Source organism: Eschrichtius robustus, chromosome 3 (genome assembly GCF_028021215.1).
Source record: "Eschrichtius robustus isolate mEscRob2 chromosome 3, mEscRob2.pri, whole genome shotgun sequence".
In the NCBI taxonomy this organism is placed as follows: domain Eukaryota; kingdom Metazoa; phylum Chordata; class Mammalia; order Artiodactyla; family Eschrichtiidae; genus Eschrichtius; species Eschrichtius robustus.
In genome coordinates this window covers 96,656,667-96,683,936 of record NC_090826.1, presented here as the reverse complement: position 1 = coordinate 96,683,936, position 27,270 = coordinate 96,656,667, and the positions used below count along the sequence as shown (strand labels likewise).

Here is a 27,270-nt window from a genome sequence, read left to right as displayed (position 1 = left end):
GAACCCACCCAGCAAGGTTGTTCTGAGGAGTAAATGAGTTGATGGGGGTAACATCTGTAGAACAGTGCTCAGCACATAGGACCAAGGAAGTATAAGCGATGGTAGTGAAAATTAAATGATATAAGGTTCATCAGGCACTTGGCATTAGGCTCACAGCACTAACCAGGGTGGCTGCTCTTGTTAGAGAGGAACATACAAGGTTTGGTGTGGCGTTAGGATGATGGGCAGGATGGAGTGGGGTGGTCAAGGAGGACTTCACTGAGGAGGTGATCCTTAACCTGGAATCTATTTATTTATTTAGGTTTTTTTTTTTTTGAGTTAACCTTGGTTTATAACATTGTATAAGTTTCATGTGCCCAACATTATATTTCTACTTCTGTATACACTATAGCATGCTCTTCACCAAAAATTTAATTTCTATCCATCACCACACAGTGATCCCCTTTACCCATTTCCCCCTCCCTCCTGCCCCTTCTCCTCTGGTAACCACTACTCTGTTCTCTGTATCTACATTTTCGTTTGGTTTGGTCTGTTCATATATTTTGCTTTGTTTGTTTGTTTCTTATATGCCACAAAAGAGTGGAATCATATGTTATTTATCTTTCTCTCTCTGTCTTATTTCATTTAGCGTAACACCCTCAAGGTCCATGCAAATGGCAAGATTTCATCTTTTTTATGGCTAATTCCATTGTATATACAACATCTCCTTTATCCTGCATCTGTTGATGGGCACTAAGGTTGTTTCCATATCTTGGCTATTGTAAACGCCATGATGGACACAGGGGTGTGTATTCCATATTCTTTGGATAAATACCCAGAAGTGGGATTGCTGGATCATATGGTAGTTCTATTCTTCATTTTTTGAGAAGTCTCCATATCGTTTTACACAGTGGCTGCACCATTTTACATTCCTACCAACAGTGCACGAGGGTTCCCTTTTCTTCACTTCTTTACCAACTTTTTTTTCTCTCTTGCCTCTTTGTTAATAGCCATTCTGACAGGTGTGAGGTGATACCTCGTTGTGATTTTGACTTGCATTTCTCTAATAATTAGTGATGTTAAACATCTTTTCGTGTGCCTGTTGGCCAACTGTATGGCTTCTTTGGAAAAATGTCTATTCCGTTGAGCTGGAATTTAAAGGGTTGTGTGGGGAGGGCCTCTGAGCAGAGGGTTCAGAGGTTGGAAAGGCAAAGAGACAGAAGATTTAGTAAGACATTCAGGAAAGTGCAGATCACTGACACATCCTACAGAGCCCCATCATAAACGTGCATACAAATGCATGTGCATGCACACACACACACACACACACACCCCTCCTGAGCGGGTCCCCAGCATAAGAGCCAACATTGGCCTCCTCCTAATATTGAAACAGGCTTGGACAAGAGGCTTGCTTTGGCAGGGAAGGCTGCTGACCCTAATTCCTTCCCTCCAGAAGCTAGGCACACCCATCTGGCATCTTTTACACTCAGGCCCAGGATGGGATCTGGTCCCAAGGTCCTGTCCACCCAGCTTTCCTGAGCCCATTGGAATGAGCTTTATTGGCCAAATAATGGGAAACTGGGAGCCTGCCTGGGGGTCTCCAAGGGCCAGCCAAGACGGAGGTCTCCTCAGCAGAGGGTACGTCTGGAGAAGGGTCCAGAAAGACCTGTGGTCCAAGCCTCAGGCCCAGGTCAGGGATGGGCTGCAACAGCAGCTCTCCCACCCAGCTCTGCCCCGGTATCCCTCTCCCCAGCCCTGATTGCTGCCTCTTCCGTTCATTTTGGGTTCTAGCGAGTCATCTCAGCAGCGTCAACATGTCCCGGCCCAGCAGCAGAGCCATTTACTGTAAGCCGTCCCTCCAGTGCCCTCTCCCCTTCCCTCCCACTGAGCTCCCTGAACCCCCTGCCCTCCCTTCTCTCCCTCACCATGCTCACCACCCCCTATTGCTGTATATGTCTCACCTCCTTCTTCTGCCCCCACGCCCTTGCTTTGTGCCACGGCAGTGCACCGGAAGGAGTACTTGCAGAATCTCACCTCAGAGCCCACCCACCTGCAGCTCAGGGTGGAGGTGAGTAACCCGGGGGCCCCAGACAGTTTCCTGATTCAACCCAAGTTTTCCCATGTGTCCACTGCCCTGACAAAAAAACAGACATCTGAGATAAGTCTCTGCCACAGAAGCCAATGGCCTGACCCAGTCAGAGCAGGTGGGTTCGGGCCCAGCAAGCCTAACTGAGCATCTGCTAAATGTGGGGAAGGAAGATGGGCAGGGAAGGCCAGGCTAGAGGTTGAGGTGGTGGACGTCTTATCCCCGGGCAGGAAAAAGCAGCAGAGGGACGGGTCAGGAGGCACCTGCCGCCACCCCATCCCCCCCTGTCTCCCAGTCCACCCCCTGCCCCAGGAAACTGCTCTTTGCCCAGGATCTGGCACAGCTGGAGGAAGGAATGTGTGAGGTTAGCGGTCCCTGTGTGAGGACTTGAAAGGACCACTGTGTGAGAGCGGAGCTTTCTGGGCTTGAGCTCGCCGGGCAGGCCTGCGCAGCTTAGGGCCTACAATGGAAGCTCTGGCCCTGCGTGGGAAGACAACACTAGCTCTGCCACATCTAGTTGCCTGGAGAGTTGCTGACACCACAGCAAAAGCTCAGACTGGAAGGATGTGGCAGAGAAGAGAAGACACCAGGTCAGGTCGAAGGTCTGGGGTAGAAACCGCCCCTGGGCAGCCGCAGATTTAGGGCCCTCCCGGAGAAGAAGCAGAAGAAGCAGCGAGGGATGCTGGAGCAACCGTCTGGAGGCTCCAGAGGGCGGCAGAGTTCAGGGCCCCCCAGCCAGCTGGGTTGGGCCCAGGAGCACTGGGCTTCATGGAGGGATGGGGGTTAGGAACCGGCTTCAGTTAGTTCTAGCAGGCAAGAGCAAGAGGAGGCATGTTCAGGATGCCAGGGCATTTGCTCATGATGTCAGAGCTCCTGAATATGCCAGCCGTGTGAACAGGGAGAGGAGCTGGGAGCTATGCAGAGGGCAGCGTGGTGGGATCAAGGGGCAGGAGGCAGACGACCTCCCCCCAACAAGGGCCTGGTGGGGAGGGTGAGGGGCAGGACTGTGACCTGTGAAGGCAGTGTTTGGATAAGAGAAGGGAGGGGTCTCCTCAAGGATAAAAACACTGCTGGAATGATCAGGCTAGCAGGGGGCAAGGGCCTGAGTGGAGACAGAGGTCAGTATGGACCTCTCCAGGCAAGAATCAGAGAGAAGGGGGGCTTGACTTCTTCCTGAGAGACTGGGAGGTGATGGATTAGCAGAAGTGGGACGTGCCTTCTGGGCATGGGGAACAGCATGAGAAAAGGCATGGAGACAGGAACGCTAGGTCAGGGAGGAGATGGACCAGGCTGGGATGGTGATTCCAAAGAGGGCAGAGGAAGCCAGGGGCAGAATTTGAGCGTCCTATATATATGCCACCCAGAGAAGTTCAGACTTATTTGTTGGGTAGTTGAAGCCCACATCTACCACGATCTAGCCCCCTCAGCTGGCCTGGACTGTTAAAGGCCATGACTGTCCTTCCTCCAGAGTCCTAAACCCCCTCCTACAGCCCATCAGACCCTGACTTGGGGGCCCCATCTTAGCCTGACTGCCTCTGGCCCTCACACTGGCCCTTGAAGTTTGCTTTATAGGGATTGCCTGGCACTTCCCAACAAGGAGGCCAGGGACATGTCTTCCCCCTCTGCTGCCTTTCCCCCAGCCCCCAGCCCTGCTCATTCCCACCTGTGATCCCCTTCTCCAAACCTTCTCCGAGTCCTGCATCTCCTCCTCTCCCCTCAGCACCTGCTGACATGTAAGCTGGGGACGCAGGGAGTCCAGGAGCCCAAGGATGCCCTGCAAAAGCTGCAGGAAATGGATGCTCAGGGCCAGGTGTGGAGCCAGGACTTGCTCCTGCGGGTCAGGGATGGCTGGCTCCAGCTGCTGGACATCGAGACAAAGGTCAGCCTCCCACCATTCCCCGCAAGGGATCATAGCTGACCCAGGCCGTGGGAAAGCAAGCACCAGGCATGAACACCGTCGATCCATGTCCCACACGGCAACCACCCCTTCGCATACACAATACATACCCAGGACTAGGAAGAAATGGGGGACAGAGGCACAGGGTCAGGGGAGACGATGCCCCACCCCAGACCACTAGAAGGGTGGAGCAACCCAGGTCAGGAGCTCCCAGGAGTCAGCCTGGCTCTCAGTGACCTCACAGCTGACCTCTCTGCCTGGCCCAGGAGGAACTGGAATCTTACCGCCTGGACAGCATCAAGGTCATGGACGTGGCACTCAACACCTGCTCCTACAACTCTGTCCTGTCCATCACTGTGCAGGATTCAGGCCTGCGAGCCACTAGCACTCTGCTTTTCCAGTGCCAGGAAGTGGGGGTGAGTAGGTGTGGAATCCAACAACCATCACGCCCCCACTCCTCCCTGACCCCCCATCCCCAGCCTGTCTGACTGCTGCTTCCTGCAGGCAGAGCGACTGAAGACCAGCCTGCAGAAGGCTCTGGAGGAGGAGCTAGAGCAAAGGTAGGCAGCCTCTGCCCCAGCCCACCTGCAGGACCTCAGAGCTCAGGTCTGGGTGGGCCAGACCCTGCCCCACATCTGGGGGAGCCCAGGAGCCTGTGGCCCAATAACATAGTCATTGACTTGGGGAGGGGCCAGGCTGAAATAGGGCACAGATGGGCATGGGGAAGGGGCTGGGGCTGGGCCCAGGGAACTCTGGAGGCTGGCCTCCGAGGCTGATGTGGGACGAACTGGTCCCAGAGAGCAGGCACATGGGGCAGGGAAGAGTCAGGGAAGGGTTCAGATGGAGACCAGGGAGCAGGGCTGGTCGGGCTCCTGGAGACAGGGAGTGGTACCCTCGGGTCCTGGGGCAGAAGGGTGGGCAGTACCTCTGTCCCAAGAACCCTGTCAAAGCTGTGTCTCCACCATGTGCTCACAGACCCCGATTCGGAGCCCTTCGCCCAGATCAGGACAGATGCAGGGGGCCTCTCCTGGAAAGGCCGATCCCTAAGGAGCAGGTACCTCCTCTGGAGTGTAGACCCCTTCCAGAACAGCACCACTGGATGACCCCAGAGCACAGTAAGTTTGGGTGTGGGGGCCAGTGGGAGGAGAGGATTCGCATCAAAGATCAAAGAAGTTCTGGGCCATGGTCCCCTCCCATTGCAGACACACCGCCAACCCCAAGGCCCCTGCCACACCACTCCAGCATCCAAAAGTCAAGTGCCTTCACTTTGCCTCCTTCGAGGAGGTCCCCATCCCCCGGGGACCCAGAACGGGATAAGGTAACTGCAGATTGTCTTGGGATCGTTGAGGATTTTTGGTCCCGGCCCAAGGGAGGACACCAGTCGTCTCCCTCACCCCAACGAGCCAGGTGCCAGGGTGACCAAGGCAGGGCCTGGGCTGAGGAGGGACACGGAGCCTTGGTCAGACCCTGGGCTGGGCCTGAGGCTCAGGCTTGTGGTAGGAGGTGGCGGGGGGTCAGGGTTGTGAGTTCCAGGGTGGGCCTAACTGCCCACTCAGGCCATGGGTTGTTTGGGGTCCAGGAGGTGCTGAACCACATCCTAAGCGACATCGAGCTATTCATGGGAAAGCTGAAGGAGGCCCAGTCAAACACCAGTCGTAAGAAGAAGAGACAGGGGAAGAAAAAGATAAAGAATCAGGGGGGTGAGTGCTGAGGGCCAGGGGAGAGGAGTGGGGGGAGAGTCTTGGGATGATCTGTGACTCGCCACCTTCCCACTTCTCTCTGTAGGGATAACAGAGGCACATTACATCGACTGCTTCCAGAAGATCAAGTACAGCTTCAACCTCCTGGTATGTGGCTCCCCACAAGTTCCCCAGCCCTTCCCCCCACCCCACCTCAGCAGTCCCCTCCTCTCTTGTCTCATGGACATCCCAAGCTTCTCCAGCTTCTCCCCTGGAACCACCCCTCCCCACCCTTGGGACTTTTGGAGAAATGCCAGGCTCCCCATCAAGGCCCAGAACAATGGGGCCCTGGGGTCCTGGTGAAAGTAGGGTGGCAGGAAGGGTGGTAACAGGCTTCGCCTTGTGTCCTCAGGGAAAGCTGGCCATGATACTGCAGGATACAAGCGGCCCCGTGTTCGTACACCTCCTCTTCCAAACTCTGAACTCCGTGAGTCGGGGGAGGAGAGGGTGGTGCAGAGGGACCTGCTGAAGTTAAGATCAGACAGAGGCCAGGGTGGGAGGTAGGGGGCAGAGGGAGTCTGTGGGTCTCCCCCTTGCTCACCCCAGCACATTCTTCTCCTTGACCCCAAGACACCATCCCCACTATGCACTGTCCTTGACCCCAAGGACACCAATGGGGGCAGGAAGGAGCAGGCCTGGGGCAACGTGGTATTGCAAAAGTGGGAAGCCAGGGACCCCGGGCCCTTTCCCACTCCTGTCTGGCCCTGCAAGAGCCCAGACTTCCTGAAACCTTCTGTCCCGCCCCAGATCCTGGAGCAGTGCCCTGAGCCTGGCCTAGCAGCCCAAGTGATCTCACCCCTCCTCACCACCAAGGCCATTGACCTGCTGCAGTCCTGTCTAAGCCCACCTGAGAGTAACCTCTGGAAGGGGCTGGGCATAGCCTGGACCACCAGCCAGTAAGTGACGACAAAGCCTGAATGAATCAGAGGCAAGGGACATGGGGGCATAGGGCAGGACACACAGGGCAGGAGGTGGCAGGCTCTACATTGTGTCTTAAAACAAACAGAAATTCTGTACCCATTAAACAATTAAACAAAACTCTGTACCCATTCCTCCCACTCCCCAGGCCCTGGTAACCTCTATTCTATGAAATATCTCAAAACAAATTGAAGGACTCTACCTGGAGTGTCCAACTTTTAATTAGGCTAAGTACAAACAATGAAAACAAAACAAAACAAAACCACCACTTACCATCACCCACCACTGAAGGGAGGCATTATTTCAGAAAAAAAGAACAATTCTTCCCAAGGAAGGAGAGTTGGCAACCTTCTACTAAAATTTTTCTCATTTTTGTCAAGGACAAAGTGAAAACTCTGTCTCAATTCCTGCCCAGATTTTAACAATTACTGATGTAAGAGATGCTGCAAATGTAACATCAATAAGAGTTGCAACCAACCAGCCAAGGAGCTAAGAGAGAAAGAGATATTCCACGCGGGTGGACCCGTGAGATGGGCAGTTGGGCGGCAAGGCCAAATTGATGAGAGCTGTGGGGAGGGGAGGATGAAACCAGCTTGAATATGCTGAGCTGAGGTGTCAGTGGAACCTTCGCAGAGACAGAGTGGCCTGGGCTTTGGGGGAGAGGTCCGACCTGGCTACAAGAGTTTGAGAACAGTCAGTACAGAAGTGATAGTTGGGGCCACCTGGAGGTAAGCACTGCAGTGGGAGCCCCAGAGCTCACTTTAACAAGCATGGTCTGCTCTCCCCATGAGAGAAGGGCCTGGGGAAACTTCAAGGTGGTGAAAGGAAACAGGGTTAAGGAGACAAAGAGAAATTCCAGAGAGTTAAAAGGAGAAACAAAAAAGCAGAAGCATGAAAACCAAGAGAGAAGAGGGTTGGGTTTTTTTATATAAATTTATTTATTTATTTTTGGCTGTGTTGGGTCTTCGTTGCTGCATGCAGGCTTTCTCTAGTTGCGGCGAGCAGGGGCTACTCTTCACTGCGGTGCGCGGGCTTCTCATTGCGGTGGCGTCTCTTGTTGCGGAGCACAGGCTCTAGGCGCGCAGGCTTCAGTAGTTGTGGCCCGTGGGCTCAGTAGTTGTGGTGCACAGGCTTAGTTGCTCCACGGCATGTGGGATCTTTCCGAACCAGGGATCGAACCCATGTCCCCTGCATTGGCAGGCGGATTCTTAACCACTGTGCCAACAGGGAAGTCCAAGAAGAGGGTTTTAGAAAGAGAAATCAACGGGGAAAAAAACCAGTGGTTCTAGGATTCTTTTTGCCTAATGAGCAGTTTTTCTTTTTCCAATTCAGCCCCATTAAAGGATTTTTGTGTCCAATTCATCTAAAGCCATAAATTATAACTTAATGTAATCAATTTCTTTTATTGTGGTAGAATATACATAGGATAAAAGTTAGTTAAACTATTTTTAAGTGTATAATTCAATGCCATTAAGTACATTAACAATGTTGTGCAACCATCACCACTATCCATTTCCAGAAATTTTTCAGCATCCCAAACAGAAACTCTGTACCCATTCCTCTCTTTTCCCAGCCCCTGGTAACCTCTATTCTATTTTCTGTCTCTGTTTATTATTTTAAATATAAAATTAAGTCAGATGTGGCCTAAGATATTTTCTCATTTCTTAAAGTAACCAAAAATGAACGAATGAATGAAATGAAAGACAGAAACACAGAAAATAGAATAACTAAAGAGTTGTAAAAACTCTCAAAATAGTTAAATTTCAGGTAAATTTTATTCAGGTTATTTGATTTTAGGCAAATTGACCCAAAACTATAAATAACCCTAAATTCTGTGGTAATCCAGAAGGATATAGACCATACAAGGCCCTTGGATCTGGCAGTCAGGAGATTATCAGGACTTTAGAAGAACTAGTTTCAACAGAGTAATGGCAGAGGTAAAAGTCAGGTTGCAAGGAATAATGAAAGGACCAGAGGTAAGGAAATGTAGGCAGGGCACATGGACCCATCCGCAAAAAACTGGACAAAGACAAGGTAATAGAATGACAGCTTAAAAGGCACAGTAACAGAGTCAAGGGAAGACTTGAGCATGTTTTTAGGGCAAAGAAAAGGAGCCAATAAAAAAGATTCAGAAGGGGGAATAATTTACTTGTCCCCGTTGAATAAATTAGCTGCCTCCTGTGTCCCATGCACTGTACTATGGATACAGCTCTCAAGGAGTTCAACATAAGTAAGAAACACAGACATGTGAGAATCATGTGCAATTCAGCGTGAGAGGAGCAATAATCCAGGGTGTCTGGAGTTCAGCAGCATGCAAAGAGGAAGCATTCACCTCTGCCTCCGAGACGTAGGGAGGGGACTTCCTCGAAGAGGGGACTTGGCATTCCCCAGGCCGGCAAGCAGAGCATGACTGGAGACCACAAACTGTGCTGCTCCTCCTGCGTGCTAGGTGATGGGTGAGGGGGAGGCTGAGTGGCAAGTACCAGCTCCCACCCTAGAGCCAGCCAGAGCGCTCTGCTGTGATCACAAGGGGGAGTTCCACATACTAACCCACTAGAAAGAAAGAGATCTGCTGCTGGGGAACTATAACCAGTTAGACCCCGCGGGGGTCTTCCAGCCCTAACGCTCTGCGGTTCTACCACTTTCATTCAAACCCCCCATCAGTGAGATAAAGTGCTCATCTCTTCTGGTGTTGATATGTCTGCACTTTCACGGGCCGAGGTGAGGCTGGCCCACGGATACCTGCACTGTGGGATTTGTACATGCTTAGCTGTTCGCTCCTATGTGGATGTCCTAGGGCCTTTGATCAGTGCACGTGGGCCACGTCCTCCACTACCTAGAAGATTCCCCAGGCTACGCCTTGTCATCTCCTCCCTCTCCACATCCCACAGCCTGGCACAGAGTGGACTCAGCCTTGTTCTTTCCCCAGGGCCAACTGGACAGGCAGTGAGCCCCTGCCCTACCAACCCACATTCTATGACGGTTGGCAGATTCCAGAACCTTCCTACCAGGTAAGGGGAGCTTAGCACAGAGTCCTATTCAAAGCCCTAGTCTCTGGCTGGTTTCCACTATCTCAGTCCAAACCATGGTCACATGACACCTAAGTGGTAGGTGGGTTCTGTGTGGTGGGCAGACAGGTGAGGGGATATGAGGCAGCTGTGTGCAGGTGGGTCTGTGGTCTCACACCCCACCTCCCTACCACCACGCTGGCTGACATCCTGCTCTTACTCTGTTCTGCCTCTACAGGCACTTTCAAGATACCAAGACTCTACTTCCTTCCGGTATGCCCTGGGTTTAGTCAGGACCATGTGGTTCTGGGGAGGGAGGGACAGGGCTGATCCTGTGGATCTGTGGACTCTACATGTCACTGACCTCTGGGCTCTCTTTCAGCCAGGCACGTACATGTACAGGCACACCCCTCCACTACCTTGGGTGAAAAGGCAGTTTTTTACCTTCCTAGGCTCCAACCCCTTCTTCTTTCAATACTCCCCACACATACCTCTGATTTCCCAGAGCTTGAGTATTAAGTGCTCAAAGGAGAGCTCAGATACAGAAAATTCCACTGCTGGAAGAGTCTTGAGAAATCAACATTTCAGACCCCTTCTGCTTGTAGAAACCCACACTCCAAGCCCACCTAACAAGGACCTGCCCTCAAAATCTGTGGAAGCCCAAAAGTCACCGTTAGACTCCAAGGCGGGGATATCTGGGGCTCTGGGGCTGAAACAGGGGCCCAGTCTCTGAGGCCCCACTCTCCAGCCATCCTGACTCTGTCTCTGGGGGTAGCGGGGGAAGCCCTAGGTTAGGGAGCAACTTGCACTTTGCTCAAGAGGAGACACACAACCATGGACCCCACCCAGTGCCCTCCAGACCCGGACCTGTCAAGCCAGCCCTGAAAATGCAAGTCTTATATGAGTTTGAAGCTAGGAACCCACGGGAACTGACTGTGTTCCGGGGAGAGGTACTGGAGGTGAGGCATGGGCTTGAGCTGATAAAAGGAGGTGGTGGTTGGTGGGAGCTGCTGGGAGCATGGAGTGGGTGGCCTAGAGAGGGAGAGGGAAGGTGGGGAAGGGCCAGGAGGGAGAAAGCCTGGTCGGGGAGGGGCAAGGCTGGTCGGACAGAGGCTCGTGTCACTGCTGGAGTGACTCTTGGCAGGTTCTGGACCAGAGCAAGCGGTGGTGGCTGGTGAAGAATGAAGTGGGACGGAGTGGCTACATCCCCAGCAACATCCTGGAGCCCCTGCAGTCGGGGTTCCTTGGAAGCCAGAGCGAGTCGCCCCTTCAGGTACTACCCAGCCTAGACTATTCAGAAGCTATAAAGCCTGAGTCAGAGGTGGGGGCAGGGAGGATTCAGTGACAAGTGGAGGAGATGGTCCCGGTTCAACTTAATCAGTATTATCACACGCTTACTGTATCCTGAGTTTATTCGTGGGACCAGAGCAGAGAACAAGCCTTGTGCCTATCAGACAAGCGAACCATGGAGTGAGACAAGTGATCTGATGGAAGCCCAGAGAAGGGACCCAGATGATGGTGGCTGTAGGTGGCTCTGAGATGAAATGGCCTCTGACCCCCACTTCCCCTGATTCTAGGCCCCAGGGCTTCGACTTAGCTCAAGGCCCGAGGAGGTCACAGCCTGGCTGCGGGCAGAGAACTTCTCCACTGTGTGAGTGCCAAGTCCCATGGCTTTACCTCTGTAAATGTCTCAGATAATAATCAGGCACCCCTCCCCATCACAAGAGTCTCTTCCAGGGCACTTCTCCCTTCAACCTCAGGAGCTATGAAATTAGTTTCAGCCAATATGTTTCTCTTACTCCCTGACCTCCAGATACCCTTTCTGTGCATTCTTCTGTCACCCCAGTCTCCAAGCCCAAACAGCCCCTTCTCCACCCAGACACCAGGCCTGGGTCCTTTCGCCCCACCACTGACAGTTTCTGCTGTTTCTGTTCCCAGCACCGTGAAGACACTCGGGTCCATGACGGGGCGCCAGCTGCTTCACATGAGACCTGGGGAGCTACAGATGCTGTGTCCCCAGGAGGCCCCACAGGTCCTGGCACGGCTGGAGGCTGTCAGAAGGATGCTGGGGGTGAGGCCACCCTGGGATCCTGACCCCCGCTGGAAATGTGGGATGATCCCTGAGTGAGAGTGTCAGGTGGACAAGCCAGCAGCCCCAACCCTGGGGTGGCACTCAATGTGTCAGGTCTGGCCACAGGACAGTCCCCCAGGAGCTTGATTTCATGTGCTCAGGCATGCCTTGAAGCTCCTAGCTGATTGTTGGCGTCAGCTCTGGGGTCCCTCACCTGCCACTAGCCTCACCTCAACCTTTTCTTTCCTCAGATGAACCCTTAGGCAGCAACTCAAACACCTCCAAGACCAAGACTTTCTCACAAGCAAGATGGCGGATCTGATAACTCTTTAGAGCCCCGAGAATTCTTCTTTCAGGCCCCCAGGTTGCAGCGAACCCCACACCCCAGCTCACACAGCAAAGAAGATGAGCAAGCCCAGAGGTTGAGACAAATAGTGCCCCTTCTTGCTGTGTTGAGAGCTCTCCGCAGTTGCCACCTATTTATTGCATCTCTTTCCTGAGCCTGGAGCACTTAAGCCTAGGTTTGTCAGGACTCTGTTTAGCCCCCCTCCTCCCCAATAAAAGTATCTTCAAGCTTGTCATGCGCCTCTCTTGCACCTTCCTCTGGCCCTGATGGAGGCCAAAGGCAGAGAGTCAGGAAGAGCTGGAATGCTGGGCATGAAACAGCAGCAGCCCTACATCCATCACTGGGCCAGACTGTTTGAATGTGAGTGGGAATTCACTGGAGCTGAGCCAGAATTTGAGAATTATGGTCCAAGCTCTCCTTAGTTTCTAAACAAACTCCAAAATAAGGCTATACTCGACATCTTTATCCTTCTGTGTACATTTCTTCCAGTATATTCCAAGGCACCCAGCACAGTTGAGGGCACAACACTTCACAGGAGCAAGGAGTACTGGGGTTGACAGTGGTAGGTTTTGATCAGCCATACTGGCTGATGATCCAGAGACGCACTAAAAAAAGCATGTCAGGTGCTCCACGCTCTACTCGGCAACTTTCTCTTCTAATACTTTTGTCCCCTCCTGTTCGGTGAGCTAACTTTGAGCCCCCTCCCCAGCTTGTCTCCTTAGTGGCAGAGCATAGGGAACACTGGACTGGAACATTGGACTGCCTGTGTGAACTCTGGCAAGTCGTTTCACTCTCTGGTTTCCTTTTCTCTCAAACGTTAAGTGAAGAGCCTGGACTGTCTGTGGCTTCTAATATTTAGTATGCATAGCCTTCTTTAATCTCAGAACTGTCACAGACCGCCCTCCCTACAAAACAGAGGTTGTACTTTCATTGATTTAGTCTACAGATAAGGCTTGATGTACTTATGGATTAAGGGCCCTTAAGATGTTCCCTTAGTCTCTCTTAATTGAATTTGTCCATGACCCTAACACTGCCAGAATATTGTATTTTTCGACTGCCTATGTCATCCCCTCAAGTTCCTGGCCTCAGAAAACCATCTCTCTTAGCTGGTAACACTGAATAAGAAAGCAAACATTTTCCCTCACAAAATAGAACAAAAGTGAGACCCTTAAGGTTTGACTGTCAAGGGCAAAAGTTAACCAGAAAAGTTAATTTGGGGGAACGGGGAGAGGAGATATTGACACATTGCCTTCTGGGGCTTCATGGAGCTGAAGGAGTCCTAGAAACAGGGAAACCCTCCAGAACCAGATAAAAAAAGTATGCTCCCCAGATTTCCTCGCAAGGACTGAGATGAGGTGAGACTGTCTGGATATGCAAGCGCAAAGGAACTAGCACAAATTGGGCTGACAGACCTAGGTTTGAATCCCAGGCCACCCATGGAAACTTGAACCTAGGAAGGCAACTCACCCAACCTCTCCAGGCCTCAATAATCTTAAAGGGCATAAAACCTACTTCACAAAGTTGTTGTGAAGCTTAAATTGCAATAAATTAGTAACATACGTGAAATACCTAGACTACTGACTAGCATATCATAGGCGTTCCGTAAGTGTTAGTCTTATACCCAAGTTAATTTGTGACTGGCCTGTTATCTTAGGAAGAGAAATCCAGGCATTATAAATGCGTCTGTCCCAATGTGTTTGTACTTTTTCCTTTCTTCTTTTAGTGAACTGTCCTTTTAAAAAGCCTCATCTTTGCTTCAGCCAAACTAAGGGGGAAATGTGAGTTCCCAAACCCAGGCTAGGGCGTCTTAGAACACAGGGGCTCTGTGTTCTAAGTGGCTGTGCTGTAGAGGCCAGGCCAGACACCTAACGAGCAGCTCCGAACTCCTCCCCATCCACCCCCAATGCACACGCCAAAGATAGAGATTCCCTGGTGGTCAGTCTCAGTCCCCTCCTGGTTCTTGCCCACCTCCCCCGAAACCCTCCACCCCCCGCTAGATATTTATGGCATGAATCGCACTCTCCCAGGGTAACCAGGGCCCTCACCGCCTAGGCTGTTAGGGCTCCTCCCACCCTAATCGGCACTAGTAAACAAACACAGTTCGGCTTCACGCGTGGAGAATGCAGAGACCCAAACCCAGGTCCGGGTCACTCTCCTCCTCTGCCTAGCCCGGGGATGGTCCGCCCCCAACCCCAGGGACTGTAGAAGTCGCGCATGCGCCTGGCCAGGCGGACACTCGGAGGGAGGGGAAGACGACGGTGGGGGCGGAGTCAGGCGCGCACGTTGGTGCCACCTACTTACGTCGGGTATAAAGCCCCTCCCGTTGGCCATCTACCCCCAGTCCGCGAAGGCCCGCACGCAGCATCGAGATGTCGTCGGAGTCGACCATGATTCTGGGTTACTGGGATATTCGCGGGGTGAGTGCCGTCTCAATTGCCAAGCCGCTCGGCCTGGTAGACGGACGCGGAGGTGGCCGGGGGCTCACGGTCAGTGGTCTCCGAGAGAAGGGGGGGTTCTACTCGGGGGCCAAACCTACTACGCCGCGACGCTTAACGCAGCGCGGCCGGCCCCAGCCGAGCTCCCGGGCGGCGGAGGCCGACCCCTGCCCCGCCTCTGGACACGCTGGCCTGGGGGAGAGGGGCTGAGGGCAGCAAGCCCAACGGAGTAGGTCTCAGGAGCCGCTTAACTACCCCCTCGGCGGGATGCAGCGTCTGGGCAACCCTGGGCCGGAAGGGGGCGGGGCATTGGCGGGCGGGGTTTGGGGGTGCCGTTGGGAGCTGTGCAGGTGCTGACGGGGAGCTTTTTTACTCCCCAGCTGGCGCATGCCATCCGCATGCTCCTGGAGTTCACGGATACAGCCTATGAAGAGAAAAGATACACGTGCGGGGAAGGTAATGCCCCTCTGGGTGCCAGTGCGACGCCGCGCTAAGCCGAGCAGGCCCTCCAACTGTCCCTGTCTTCTTCTGCCCTGAGGGTGGCATCACGACGAGGTCGGGTGGGACTTCTGCCCCAATCACCTGGGAGCTCTCTGCTGTGTACATTGTGGGGAGAGAGCTGGGGATTCTCCCTCTGCCATAGCCCAACCCTGTCTTAACACTTTATGAGTAATGGTTAAGCTTTGGGGGCCTAGGTATGTGAGGTATTGGAATTAGGGTGTGTCTTTAGATCTTTCCACTCTCCTCAGGTCGGATATTAAGGAGGTTGGATACCACTTCATTCTCTCTCTTACAGCTCCTGACTATGATAAAAGCCAGTGGCTGGATATGAAATTCAAACTAGACCTGGACTTTCCTAACGTAGGTGGCTTTAGGAGAAGAGGGTACAGAAGGGAAGGCCTTCAAGTATATCCTTGCTCCTTTCCTCTCTATTCTAGGGGGATCTAGAATATGGGCTCTTAACCTGGATAGAATAGATAGAATTCAGGGGTCCTTGAACTTGGATGGAGAAAAAATTACATTTTCATTTCCACTAACTACTAACTAAAAGTTAACAATTCCTTCTGATGTGAGTATAGGCAATCAGTGACCTTGATTATTAGCCATGCCTGTGACTTTGTCACTAGTAGAAAATGGATATTTTTGTATTATATTAATGTGTTGCAGATATTATAAATATTATTTGTACTTATCATAATTTGAAAGTATGATAGTTATTTTTTTTTTTTTAAGATTTATTTTTTTATTGATTGATTGATTGATGGATTGATTGCTATGTTGGGTCTTCGTTTCTGTGCTAGGGCTTTCTCTAGTTGCGGCAAGCGGGGACCACTCTTCATCGCGGTGCGCGGGCCCCTCACCGTCGCGGCCTCTCTTGCTGCGGAGCACAGGCTCCAGACGCGCAGGCTCAGTAATTGTGGCTCACGGGCCCAGTTGCTCCGCGGCATGTGGGATCCTCCCAGACCAGGGCGCGAACCCGTGTCCCCTGCATTAGCAGGCAGACCCCCAACCGCTGCGCCACCAGGGAAGCCCAGTATGATAGTTATTACCTCTCGTTATTTAATGCATTCATAGACACATATTGCTCTTACAATTTTGTTCTTTTAATATTATATAAATCGTGTAAATATATGTAATTTGCTTTATGCATTTAAAAACCTTATTCTAAGAAGGGGTCCAGAGCTTCCCAGGTGGCGCAGTGGTTAAGAATCTGCCTGTCAATGCAGGGGACATGGGTTCAAGCCCTGGTCTGGGAAGATCCCACATGCCACGGAGCAATTAAGCCCGTGGGCCACAACTACTGAGCCTGTGCTCTAGAGCCCATGTGCCACAACTACTGAAGCCCGCATGCCTAGAGCCCGTGCTCCACAACAAGAGAAGCCACCGCAATGAGAAACCCACACACTGCAACGAAGAGTAGCCCCCACTAGACACAACTAAGGGAAGCCCGCGTGCAACAACGAAGACCCAATGCAGCCAAAAATAAATAATTAAAAAAAAAAAAAAGAAAGTGTCATGGCTTGCACATACGCATACACACTCACACACACACACACACACACACACACACACACAGATTAAGCACCCCTGTCTAGAATCAGGTGCAGACCCAGTTACTAACTTTTACTTACTCTCTTCTTTCTCCTGACACAGCATCTTCTCTCTACTGTTCACTTCCCTGCAAGTCTTATCTTTCAGGAGAGAGAGGCAGGTAGGCAAGAGAGAGTCGGGTGGTTCATTTGGCCTGTCCTTTTCCTTCCAGCTGCCCTATCTCATGGATGGTAAGAACAAGATCACCCAGAGCAACGCCATCTTGCGCTATATCGCCCGCAAGCACAATATGTGTGAGTGGGGTAGGGCTGGTGAGGTGAGGGCTGCTCACCTGGGGGTGGATAAGGCCAAATGACAGTTTGGCCTACAGGTGGTGAGACTGAAGAAGAAAAGATTCGAGTGGACATGATGGAGAACCAAATAATGGATTTTCGCATGCAACTGATACAACTCTGCTACAACCCTGACCACGTGAGTTTCCTTAGCAGGAAGGCATCAAGAAAAAGGAGCATTTAGGAACCCAAGGGTTAATTCTGCTCCATTCGCATACAGATGATGACAGCTATTCTCACTTTCCCTTTTACCTCTCTCCCAGGAAAAACTGAAGCCTCGGTACTTGGAACAGCTACCTGGACAACTGAAACAGTTCTCCTTGTTCCTGGGGAAATACTCATGGTTTGCAGGGGAAAAGGTAGGAAGAAAGGAAAAGGAGGGGATCCCTTTCTATCTCTGCAGGTGTTAATGAACTCCCAGACCTGATGATCTTATCATCCCTCTAGCTCACCTTTGTGGATTTCCTCACCTATGATGTGTTAGATCAGAACCATATCTTTGAGCCCAAGTGCCTGGATGAATTTCCAAATCTGAAGGCTTTCATGTGCCGTTTTGAGGTGATGCTCCCTGCACCTTTCTCTTACAAAAACAGGCTCCCCCGGGCCCCGAGGGACCCCATTATGGTAGATTCTTGCCCAACACCAGCTTTTGCCTAAAGGGATCAAGGTTGGACACCTCTAAGCCTTTAAGTCTTGGGAACGCCCTGGCTTCTAAACCTTGAAGGCACTGTCTACAAGAAATGGCAGGGGTGAGGGGCTTGGGGGTGGAGTCAGGCAGCATGTGAGTGTTGCTGTTTTGGAATGGGTCTTTTGGCTGGGTTAGAGTCTTTATAAGGTTTGGTGTGCTTTCCCTTCAGGCCTTGGAGAAAATAGCTGCCTACATGCAGTCTGACCGCTTCCTTAAGATGCCCATCAACAACAAGATGGCCCAGTGGGGCAACAAGAGAATATGCTGAGCAGGAGGCATACTTGCACTGCTTGTTTTGTTCCATCCTGTCCCTAGGGGACCTGTACTTTCTCTTCTCTGCTCTTTTCAATAAATAGCACTGAGGCTACTGGTGTCCAGCTGGATGTCTCTCGGGACTAAAGGCCAAAGGAGAGTAAGGACATGTTATTTCAATCACTGCAACGTTGACATTCACCCACCCCACACCTGAGTTTAAGGACTAGAGGTTCTTGCCCAGCCCTTCAGAGTACTAGAAATAAAGGTGAGATTGCACAGCTGTAGATGACAAGTGTGTTAAATGAGACTAGAGCCCCTGTGAAGACCTGGTGAAGATAAGTAAAACTGTGTGGTACTATGAACTCAACAGAACTGGAGTTCAGAAACAGACCCTTATATATGTGATAGAGATGATATTTCAAACTGGTAGACTAACCAATATATAGGAGTGGGACAGTTACTTAACAATTAAAAATAATAGACCCTGGGCTTCCCTGGTGGCGCAGTGGTTAAGAATCCGCCTGCCAATGCAGGGGACACAGGTTCGAGCCCTGGTCCAGGAAGATCCCACATTCTGCGGAGCAACTAAGCCCGTGTACCACAACTACTGAGCTCACACGCTGCATCTACTGAAGCCTGTGCGTTCTAGAGCCTGTGCTCCGCAACAAGAGAAGCCACCGCAATGAGAAGCCTGCGCACCGCAACAAAGAGTAGCCCCCGCTCGCCACAACTAGAGAAAGGTCGCGTGCAGCAACAAAGACCCAACACAGCCAAAAATAATTAATAAATAAAAATAAATGTATTAAAAATAATAATAATAGACCCATACTTCATACCATTCACTAAAATTAAGTCATCTGGAGTTTAAGGCCCAATGTTAAACACAAAGCTCTAGAAGTATTAATGAAAACGTATGACTGTTTGTGATCATAGGGTAGGAAACATTTCTCTAAGACATTTTAAAAAGCTGTAAAGGGAAAGATTTACAAATTCAACATTATTCCACATAAAAATTTTTTGGGACAAAATGAAATGACAAGTGAGATAAAGGACCAGTATAGAGACTATATAAAGAACTCAAATCATTAAGGCAACTCAGGTTTTTTTTTTTTTAATTGAATATAGTTCCCTATGCTATACAGTAAGTCCTTACTGTTTATTTTATATATACTAGTGAGTGTCTGTTAATCCCAAACTCCTAATTTATCCCCTGCCACCGCCTTTCCCCTTTGGTAACCATAAGTTTATTTTCTATGTCTGTGAGTCTGTTTCTGTTTTGTAAATATGTTCATTTGTATCTTTTTTAGATTCCACATATAAATGATATATATGTCTTTGTCTGACTTACTTCACTTTGTATGATAATCTCTAGGTCCATCCATGTTGCTGCAAATGGTATTATTTCATTCTTTTTTATGGCTGAGTAATATTCTATTGTATCTATATTACCACATCTTCTTTATCCATTCATCTTTCAGTGGACATTTAGGTTGCTTCCATGTCTTAGCTGTTGTAAATAGTGCTGCTATGAACATTGGGGTGCATGTATGTTTTTGAATTAGAGTTTTCGTCTTTTCTGGTTATATGCCCAGGAGTGGGATTGCTGGATCATATGGTAACTTTATTTTTAGTTTTTTGAGGAACCTTCGTACTGTTCTCCATAGAGGCTGCACCAATTTACATTCCCACCTTCAGTGTAGGAGGGTTCCCTCTTCTCCACATCCTCGCCAGCATTTATTATTTGTAGACTTTTTGATGATGGCCATTATGACTGGTGTGAGGTGATAGCTCATTGTGGAGGCAAACTCCATTTTTTTTAAAAATGGACAAAAATCTATGAACAGATGATTTATGGAAATAGAAATATTGATGGCCAAAGAAAGTTTAAAAAATGTTTATAATCCAAGAAACTGCAAATTATACCAGTAAGAGGACCATTTTTCAGCTGAACAAATTTAAAGTTTGTGAAGTGTTGGCAAAGCTTGGGAAATTGATAAGGATTTCTTGCTGGTGAACTTGTGAATTGGTATAGCTACTTTGGAGGACAGTTTGTCAATATCTTCTAAAACTCAAATCATATCCTGTGGCCCAACAAAGATGACCTTGCTTCCCCAAACCCAGTAAGGTAGAAAGAGTCTCCTGGGAAGAAGGACACTACAGTCCTATTTAATATAATCAAGGAAATGACATCCCATTACTTCTGCTGCAGTTTATTAGAAGAAATCATAGGTCCTGCCTACACTCGGGGAGAGGATTTCAGAAGATCGTGAGTACCAGAAGGTGGGATTATGAGGGCCATTTTAGAGTCTGTTCACCACAGGGAAGAGGCAAGGAAATGAGAAATTGGCCTTGCAGTCCCCTGAGAAAAGAATCCTGGGAAAAAGTGATGACAGAAGAGAGCACCATGGCAATTGTAAAGGAGAGCTTTTAAAAGCATAGGTCCATATTGCACCTGAATTCCAGATAAACTGTAGAAAAATCACATGTTCCAAATTTTTCTAGTTATTACGTTTGTTAGGGAAAATCCATTTAACGGTTATCCAAAACCAAGAAAGCAGAGAAGGTCACTGAGGAACAGATGCATTCCACAGGAGATGTGGCTCCCCCAGGTCCCAACTGCCCCTAACTCTAATTCTAAGATGGACAAGAAGAGAACACTCTCGCAGTGGTTGCCTTCAAGGAAAGAAGGGAAGTGGACGCCCTATCATCCCAGAGGCACAGAGATCGCACAAGTGTGAAACTAGTAGACTAGTGATGGGTTTGTGCAAGTAGTATCAATAACTTTTTAAGACAAAAAACTCGTGATAGCTGAATTGAATTTGTTGGAGGAGTTCCCCAAAAAGTATTAAGGAAATTCATTTGTATTCATTGTTGAGCAACTGGATTGAGGCATTTCCAGTTCAGAAGGAAATAACTTATGTGATTCAAGAAAAATTTGTAGAGTTATTTCATTGATGGGATGGGTGGAGTGAGGAACTCTGATGTGTATGGGCATGGATCTGCCTTTAAAGACAGTTTAAGGGCTTATGAAAACACCTGGACTTGGTACAGAAATTGCATTTTCCTTATCCTTCAGCTGCAGGACTAGGTGGCGCAATGAGCCATGTGGGTACAAAGGGATTTAAGGAGTTCAGGTGGATGGTAAGGGAGAGGGAAGGAAGTGACATTTAGCCAGTGATTTTTCTAATGTGCAAGCTTGCTCATGTCACTCCCCTGCTTGAATATGGCTAATGGCTTCTTAGGCCTTGGGAAAAAGACAATCTCCCCCAGTTTACAAAATTCTTCATAATCTGACCTCTGCTTCCTTTCCAGCTACATCTCTTGGCAGGCGCCCGCCTCTTTCCCTGCCCTGGAGCACTGAATTCCCTAGACTCTAGAGTCAGGCTACCTGGGTTCGGGTCCTGGCTCTGCTACAGTAAACTCTGGCCTCCTGTGCCTCTGTACCTTCTCTGACAAATGAACCCTCCCTCACTGGGACCTTGTAAGGAGTAAGCCAGTGTTTTTAAAACATTTGGAATGGATGGATGCTATATAAATTTGTAAATATAAATTATCCAGAAGCACCATGTTCTCTTTTATCTTCACGCTTTTGGACTTGCTGTGCCCCCCCGCCTGGAATGCTTTTGCTCTGGCCAACTAAGCCTGCCTACTGCCTATTCATTGTGTAAGGTAAGCTGAGAAGCCCCTGCCTAGAGGAGCCACAGCTGATAACCCTTGTGGGAAGCGTTAGTGATGGTCACCAAAGATTTCTGAGTGTTTTCCTTTTAGGGAAGCTTCATTACCCTCTTGAATTTACGTGTAACATTCTGACTTGCTTTGGCCAATTAAATGCAGTGGAAATTACACACGTTTTCCAGGCAGAAGCTTTAAAAGCCAGTGTGGGGGCGGCCATATCTGCTTCCGACTGCTGTCACGACTGAGAGCAGGTGCCAAGCAGAAGCCTCCATCAGTTTGGGTCTCTGACCACGAAAACCAGGGCCTGTTGACCGCAGTGGACGTGAAGCATAAGCAAGAAATAAACATGCCTTAAGCCACTGGGGTGTGGTTTATCCTGGCCGACATTCCTCCACCTGCCCACAGCTAATTTAAATGCGCTGACTTTTAAAATCCCTGTTCCTATAGGATTCAGTGTTCTCCTCCATCAGCACTTTCCACACTGAACTCTAATTGCTGGTTTAAATGTCTGTCTCTCTGCTGCTAAACTATACGTTGCCTGAGAGCAGGGACTGTGACTTAAGCCAATTTTTTTTTAAATTTGGAGCTTGTATAGAGCCTGACACAAAGCAGACACAACAATGCATTGATTCCCTTCCTTCTAATGAGAATGGAAGGAGAAAAGAAGAGCTTGCTTCAGAAAAGTGCTTCATGCTCTCAAGGAGCTTTAAAAATTTCTCTCTGTTCTGGTTGGGAGACAACACGAAATGCCCTGTTCTTGAAGCAGATGGCCGAAGTGCTTGGAGTCAGCACAGTTCAGGTTCAGGGAGGTCCCGGGGATCAGCAAAGAACTCTGAGTCTGGAGGGTGGGTGATGAGATTTCGTGGTCTGCCATGCTCCTTGCTTAGGCCAAATTGTAATGAAACATTGCTGAGGACCAACAGGCATGAGCTCTTAGTGTTTTTGGGGGATTTTCAATAGAAATAACTATAGGTGCTTCACACGTGAGATTTAAATCCAGAAGAAAAGATTATATAGATGTGAGTATGTTTGAATTTCAAATAAATAGGTGCTGCAGTGCAGAGGACACATGGAGACCCAGGGCCAACCTGAGGTTACTGTCATTAGAGCGGGTGTTTACAGTGGTGGCGAGGGGTGGGAATAGAATAAACAGGATAATGTTCATGCTGTGTGAGAAGTTGGAGGGAAAATGAGAGATCTGTATCTTATCTTCTGTGGTGTAATGTTTCCAACTGTATTAACATTTTTTTTTGAACTGTGACTGAAACCGTATCTGCTTCCTTCCAAAATTATGTTTAAAATGGGAAGAAAAGTAGAAGAATGTAGGAAATGCAGAGTGGCTGTTGGGCCTTTTAGGCAGGACTATGCTTTTTCAGGGAGTGTGGCTACCCCACCAAGGGGAGTCTGGGAAAAGCCAGATCTGATTAAATAGGAAAAGGACAATGGGCATGTTCTGGAATCCACCAGGACTGGACCCTCTTCTTTGCTTCCAAGTCTTGAGTTACCATGTAGAGCAGGCTGGTCTCTGTGTCTGTCATCAATCAGGTGGTAGACTAATAAAGTGGGACGATCGTGAATCTGGAAGTGGGGTCACCAGAGGGATGGACACAAGAGCCGATCCAGGGAGTAATTTTAGTTTGCAGGTATCAGTGTTTAGTATAAAAGCCTTATTATGCAGCATCTCTTTGGAATCCTCTCACCAAAGAAGGGCGTCCTATAAGCATTGTAGATAAATGCAAAACAGCTTATCTGCAAATCTGAGTGCAGGCTGTTTTCTATTAAATTATAGTGCTCGCTTAATTTTCCCTGTTTTACACCTCCCATTCCCTTACTATTTCATATGGGATGAACTGGAAGTCACTGACATTATGCTTTAGTCTGTCATTTTCAAAATATCAATCTGAATGTCACCCCGAGATGCCAAACTTGGAACTGGATGCAGTAGTTGATGACACTTTGGGTGGTTCCTGTTTTGGGTGAAAGGGTGCACGTGTTTTTGTTGGTACAGGGATGGTTGCATGAGTGTCTTGTGGTGGCTGTAGGGATGATTGTTTGGAAATGCACGTGATTGTTTGGAAATGCACGTTATGTTTCTGTTAGGCATCTATCCTCTGCATCTTTTAAACATCATTCTTATAGGTGGGGAATTTCTCACATTATAGGTCCCACCTCCCCAAGGTAAAAGATTGCTAGTTGACACTCGATATCCCATCTCCCCATCTTCTGTTGTCACAGAAGCTCCACTTCTGCTGGGCATGTTACTTCCCAGGTGGAAGACATCATTTCCAAAATGATTAAGTTCTAGCCAATGAGATATAAATAGAAGTGTTATATGTTACTTCCAGGAAGTTTCTTTAAGAAGGAAAGAACAAGCCCCATTCCTCTTTCTCCCTCCTGCTGTCTGGAACACAGATGTGACAGGGCTTTAGCAGCCGTTTTGTGTCTATGAGGTGACAGAATGGAAAACACCTGCTGAGGATGATGAAGCATAAAGTTAAGAAACTAAGTCATTAAACCTACTATGGGGCTTCCCTGGTGGCGCAGTGCTTAAGAATCCACATGCCAATGCAGGGGAGACAGGTTCGAGCCCTGGTCCAGGAAGATCCCACGTGCCACAGAGCAATTAAGCCCATGCGCCACAACTACTGAACTTGTGCTCTAGAGCCCACGAGCCACAACTACTGAACCTGCGCACCACAACTACTGAAGCCCGCGTGCCTAGAGCCCATGCTCCGCAACAAGAGAAGACACCGCAATGAGAAGCCCACACACCGCAACGAAGAGTAGCCCCCGCTCGCCGCAACTAGAGAAAGCCCGCATGCAGCAACGAAGACCCAACACAGCCAAAAATAAATAAATTTATTAAAAAAAACAAAAAACAAAAAAAATCCTACCATGAAGCCAACATTCCCAGTGCTTAACTATCTACCTCCAGATCTTTTTTCACATGAGAAATAAACTTCTGTCCTATTTAAGCCACTGTTATTATTTAGTTATATACAGGAGAACTTAACCCTAACTAATTCACTTGCTCTTCCAGCCTCCCTTGTGGCTGAGGCATGGGCCTGTGACCCAGGCTATGTTAACTGCACACGGTGGTACGGGACCTCAGTTCCAAAGAGGCAGGCCCTGAGAATTTATCTGGCACGGGTAGTGGTGGAGGGATCAGGATTTTGGAGGCGACAGTAGTGACACATTCGCCTCCAGTGCCACATGTCAGGGTTAGGAGCCCCAGTGTCTGTGCCCAGCAATGGCTGTGGGGTTGTCTCTAGGACAGTCCCACTTGTGGTTAGGCACACTTCCTAGCTGCCCAGCTTCCAATGCCAACTCCTTGGCCCTCCCAGGGATTCAGTGAGCTACCTGATACCTCTAAAAAATTATTTTCCTGTTTCAGCAACAAGGAACACTAAAGGATATGCCACTCCCCTTAGGTCTATCTGAAGATAAACATCTTATCTTTAGTACCTTAGTCTCTATCCTACCTGCTTGAAACCACTAGCTTAAACCCAAGGTTTCTCCTTGTCTTGAGTTTAACCTTTAATCCTCACTCTCCTGGGTGTGGGAGAGACTGCAGCTGTCCACCAAATCTATTCTTCTGTTGAAATATGTGTCTACCCTTGTGACTAGGTAAAGCCACACAACTGATCACAAATGGAATGTGATCAGCTGTGATGTTTGCAACTTCTGCCTCACTTGTATAATGGGAAGTTGCTTCCTTGGGTTTGCTCTATTTTCTTTCCCATACTCATGATATAGCTGCAACCAAGGAAATGAGGAAGCAGCCTTACGAATGGCAGAGCCACAGGATGGAAGGAGCCTGAGTTCCTGAATAACTTCATGGAGCAAAACTGCCTCAACAGCCTGGACTATTCCCCATGGGACATGAAGGAAGACTAAGCTTCCATTTTCTGTAGGCTGCTGGCTTGGGGTCTCTATCAGCTTCATCTTTCTCTGCTGATACAATGATAATGGAGGAATACTAGGCATGGAACTTGTAATTAACAGCAGGTAATTACAGGTCAATGCAGGAGACCCCAATGCAGGCAGCCATGTTCTCAGAATGCGTCTTGTTTTCTCGTTCTAGAGGGAAAGGTGCACATTGAATGGTGTAGGAGCACTGCCATGAGGTGCCAAAGAATCCCAAGTCTTGAGAACTCTGCCAGATCCCAACCACAAGAAAATTCATCTTTTTTGGTTGCCTCAGTTTGAAGTACATACGTTCTACTGCTTCTACCCCAGGCTTTAAAATGTATGTCTTTACCTTTTATAATTTTGACCACAATGATTAGAAAAACTTCATTTGCAACTGACTTCATTATCACATATTCCCTCTTTTTTAAGGATTGAGTTATTTTGCTCCTTTTTTCCTTGATAATCACCTTTTACATTTCAAATCTAAGATTTAAGCTTTAATGTAGCTATGCCCTTTTAACTTGAGCTTCTAAATCATGAGTCAGGAAACTAAGGCCGCCTGTTTTTGAAGTTCTATTGGAATACAGCTCCATCCATTCATTTATGTATTGTCTATGGCTGCTAAGGGGACCAATTGTCGCAGAGACCATATGACCCGCAAAGCCAAAAACACTTACTGACTTATCTTACCAGTTTCATTAACTTTTAGCTCTACTAGACTTTTTTTTCTTCATGTCAGATTTATTTTTGATCTGGGCATTTTTTTCCCGCTCTCTCATGTCTTTTTTTAAAACTTGAAGTATAGTTGATTTACGGTGTTTTGTTAGTTTCAGGTGTTCAGCAAAGTGATTCAATTATACACAAACACACATTCTTTTTTTCAATTCTTTTCCATTATAGGTTATAAAAAGATATTGAATATAGTTCCCTGTGCTATACTACTGTATAGGTACTGTATAGGTCCTTGTTGTTTATCTATTTTATATACGTAGTGTGTATCTGTTAATCCCAAACTCCCTAATTTATCCCTCCCTGCCCCCACCCTTACCCCTTTGGTAACCATAAGTTTGTTTTCTATGCCTGCGTGTCTGTTTCTCTTTTGTAAATAAGTTCATTTGTATCATTTTTTAGATTCCACATATAAGTGATATGTGGTATTTATCTTTCCCTGTCTTACTTCACTTAGTATGATCATCTCTAGGTCCATCCACGTTGCTGAAAATGACATTATTTCCTATTTTATGGCTCAGTAATATTCCACTGTGTGTGTGTGCGTGTGTGTGTGTATGTGTCACATCTTCTTTATCCATTCATCTGTTGGTGGACATTTAAGTTGTTTTCATATCTTGGCTGTTGTAAATAGTGCTGCTATGAATATTGGGGTGCATGTATCTTTTTGAATTAGAGCTTTCATCTTTTCTGGATATATGCCCAGGAGTGGGATTGCTGGATCATATGGTAGCTCTATTTTTAGATTTTTAAGGAACCTGCATACTGTTCTCCATAGAGGCTGCACCAATTTACATTCACAACAACAGTGTAGGAGGGTTTCCTTCTCTCCACACCCTCTCAAGCACTTAATATTTGTAGATTTTTTTGATAGTGGGCATTCTGACTGGTGTGAGATGATACCTTATTGCAGTTTTGATTTCCATTTCTCTAATAATTAGTGATGTTGAACATTTTTTCATATGCCTATTGGCCATCTGTATGTCTTCTTTGGAGAAATATCTACTTAGGTCTTCTGCCCATTTTTTAATGGGGTTGTTTGTTTTTTTATATTGAGCTGTATGAGCTATTTGTATATTTTGGAAATTAATCCCTTGTCAGTCTCATCGTTTGCAAATATTTTCTCCCCTCCCATAGGTTGTCTTTTC

The 27,270-nt window shown here is 48.5% G+C and overlaps 2 protein-coding genes across 3 annotated transcripts; both read left to right on the top strand.

The window, feature by feature from the left end:
• Positions 1-1,793: 1,793 nt before the first annotated feature.
• On the top strand, positions 1,794-11,975 carry EPS8L3 (EPS8 signaling adaptor L3). The gene is made up of 18 exons (XM_068538114.1): positions 1,794-1,824; positions 1,983-2,047; positions 3,786-3,944; positions 4,229-4,378; positions 4,467-4,522; positions 4,938-5,077; positions 5,165-5,280; positions 5,542-5,662; positions 5,748-5,809; positions 6,054-6,128; positions 6,449-6,597; positions 9,549-9,630; positions 9,866-9,900; positions 10,403-10,586; positions 10,772-10,900; positions 11,205-11,278; positions 11,566-11,698; positions 11,950-11,975. The coding sequence occupies exons 1-18, from the start codon at positions 1,794-1,796 to the stop codon at positions 11,959-11,961; spliced, it is 1,773 nt and encodes a 590-aa protein (XP_068394215.1). The 3' UTR covers positions 11,962-11,975.
• A 2,397-nt stretch (positions 11,976-14,372) lies between these two features.
• On the top strand, positions 14,373-17,918 carry GSTM3 (glutathione S-transferase mu 3). 2 transcript variants are annotated; one of them, XM_068540450.1, is made up of 8 exons: positions 14,373-14,461; positions 14,860-14,935; positions 15,276-15,340; positions 16,743-16,824; positions 16,902-17,002; positions 17,127-17,222; positions 17,311-17,421; positions 17,721-17,918. In XM_068540450.1, the coding sequence occupies exons 1-8, from the start codon at positions 14,414-14,416 to the stop codon at positions 17,817-17,819; spliced, it is 678 nt and encodes a 225-aa protein (XP_068396551.1). In that variant the 5' UTR covers positions 14,373-14,413; the 3' UTR covers positions 17,820-17,918. The 2 variants fall into 2 exon arrangements, with proteins under 2 accessions (XP_068396551.1, XP_068396552.1); XM_068540451.1 differs by lacking the exon at positions 15,276-15,340 and having other exon boundaries at positions 14,394-14,461.
• The last annotated feature ends 9,352 nt before the right edge of the window (positions 17,919-27,270 follow it).

Coding starts and splice junctions, on each gene's coding strand:
- GSTM3 (XM_068540450.1), top strand. CDS start 14,414: ATGTCGTCGGAGTCGACCATGATTCTGGGTTACTGGGATATTCGCGGG. Junction 14,936..15,275: donor AAGATACACGTGCGGGGAAG/GTAATGCCCCTC, acceptor TCTCTCTTACAG/CTCCTGACTATGATAAAAGC. Junction 17,422..17,720: donor CTTTCATGTGCCGTTTTGAG/GTGATGCTCCCT, acceptor CTTTCCCTTCAG/GCCTTGGAGAAAATAGCTGC.
- EPS8L3 (XM_068538114.1), top strand. CDS start 1,794: ATGTCCCGGCCCAGCAGCAGAGCCATTTACT. Junction 3,945..4,228: donor TGCTGGACATCGAGACAAAG/GTCAGCCTCCCA, acceptor TGCCTGGCCCAG/GAGGAACTGGAATCTTACCG. Junction 5,078..5,164: donor CTGGATGACCCCAGAGCACA/GTAAGTTTGGGT, acceptor CTCCCATTGCAG/ACACACCGCCAACCCCAAGG.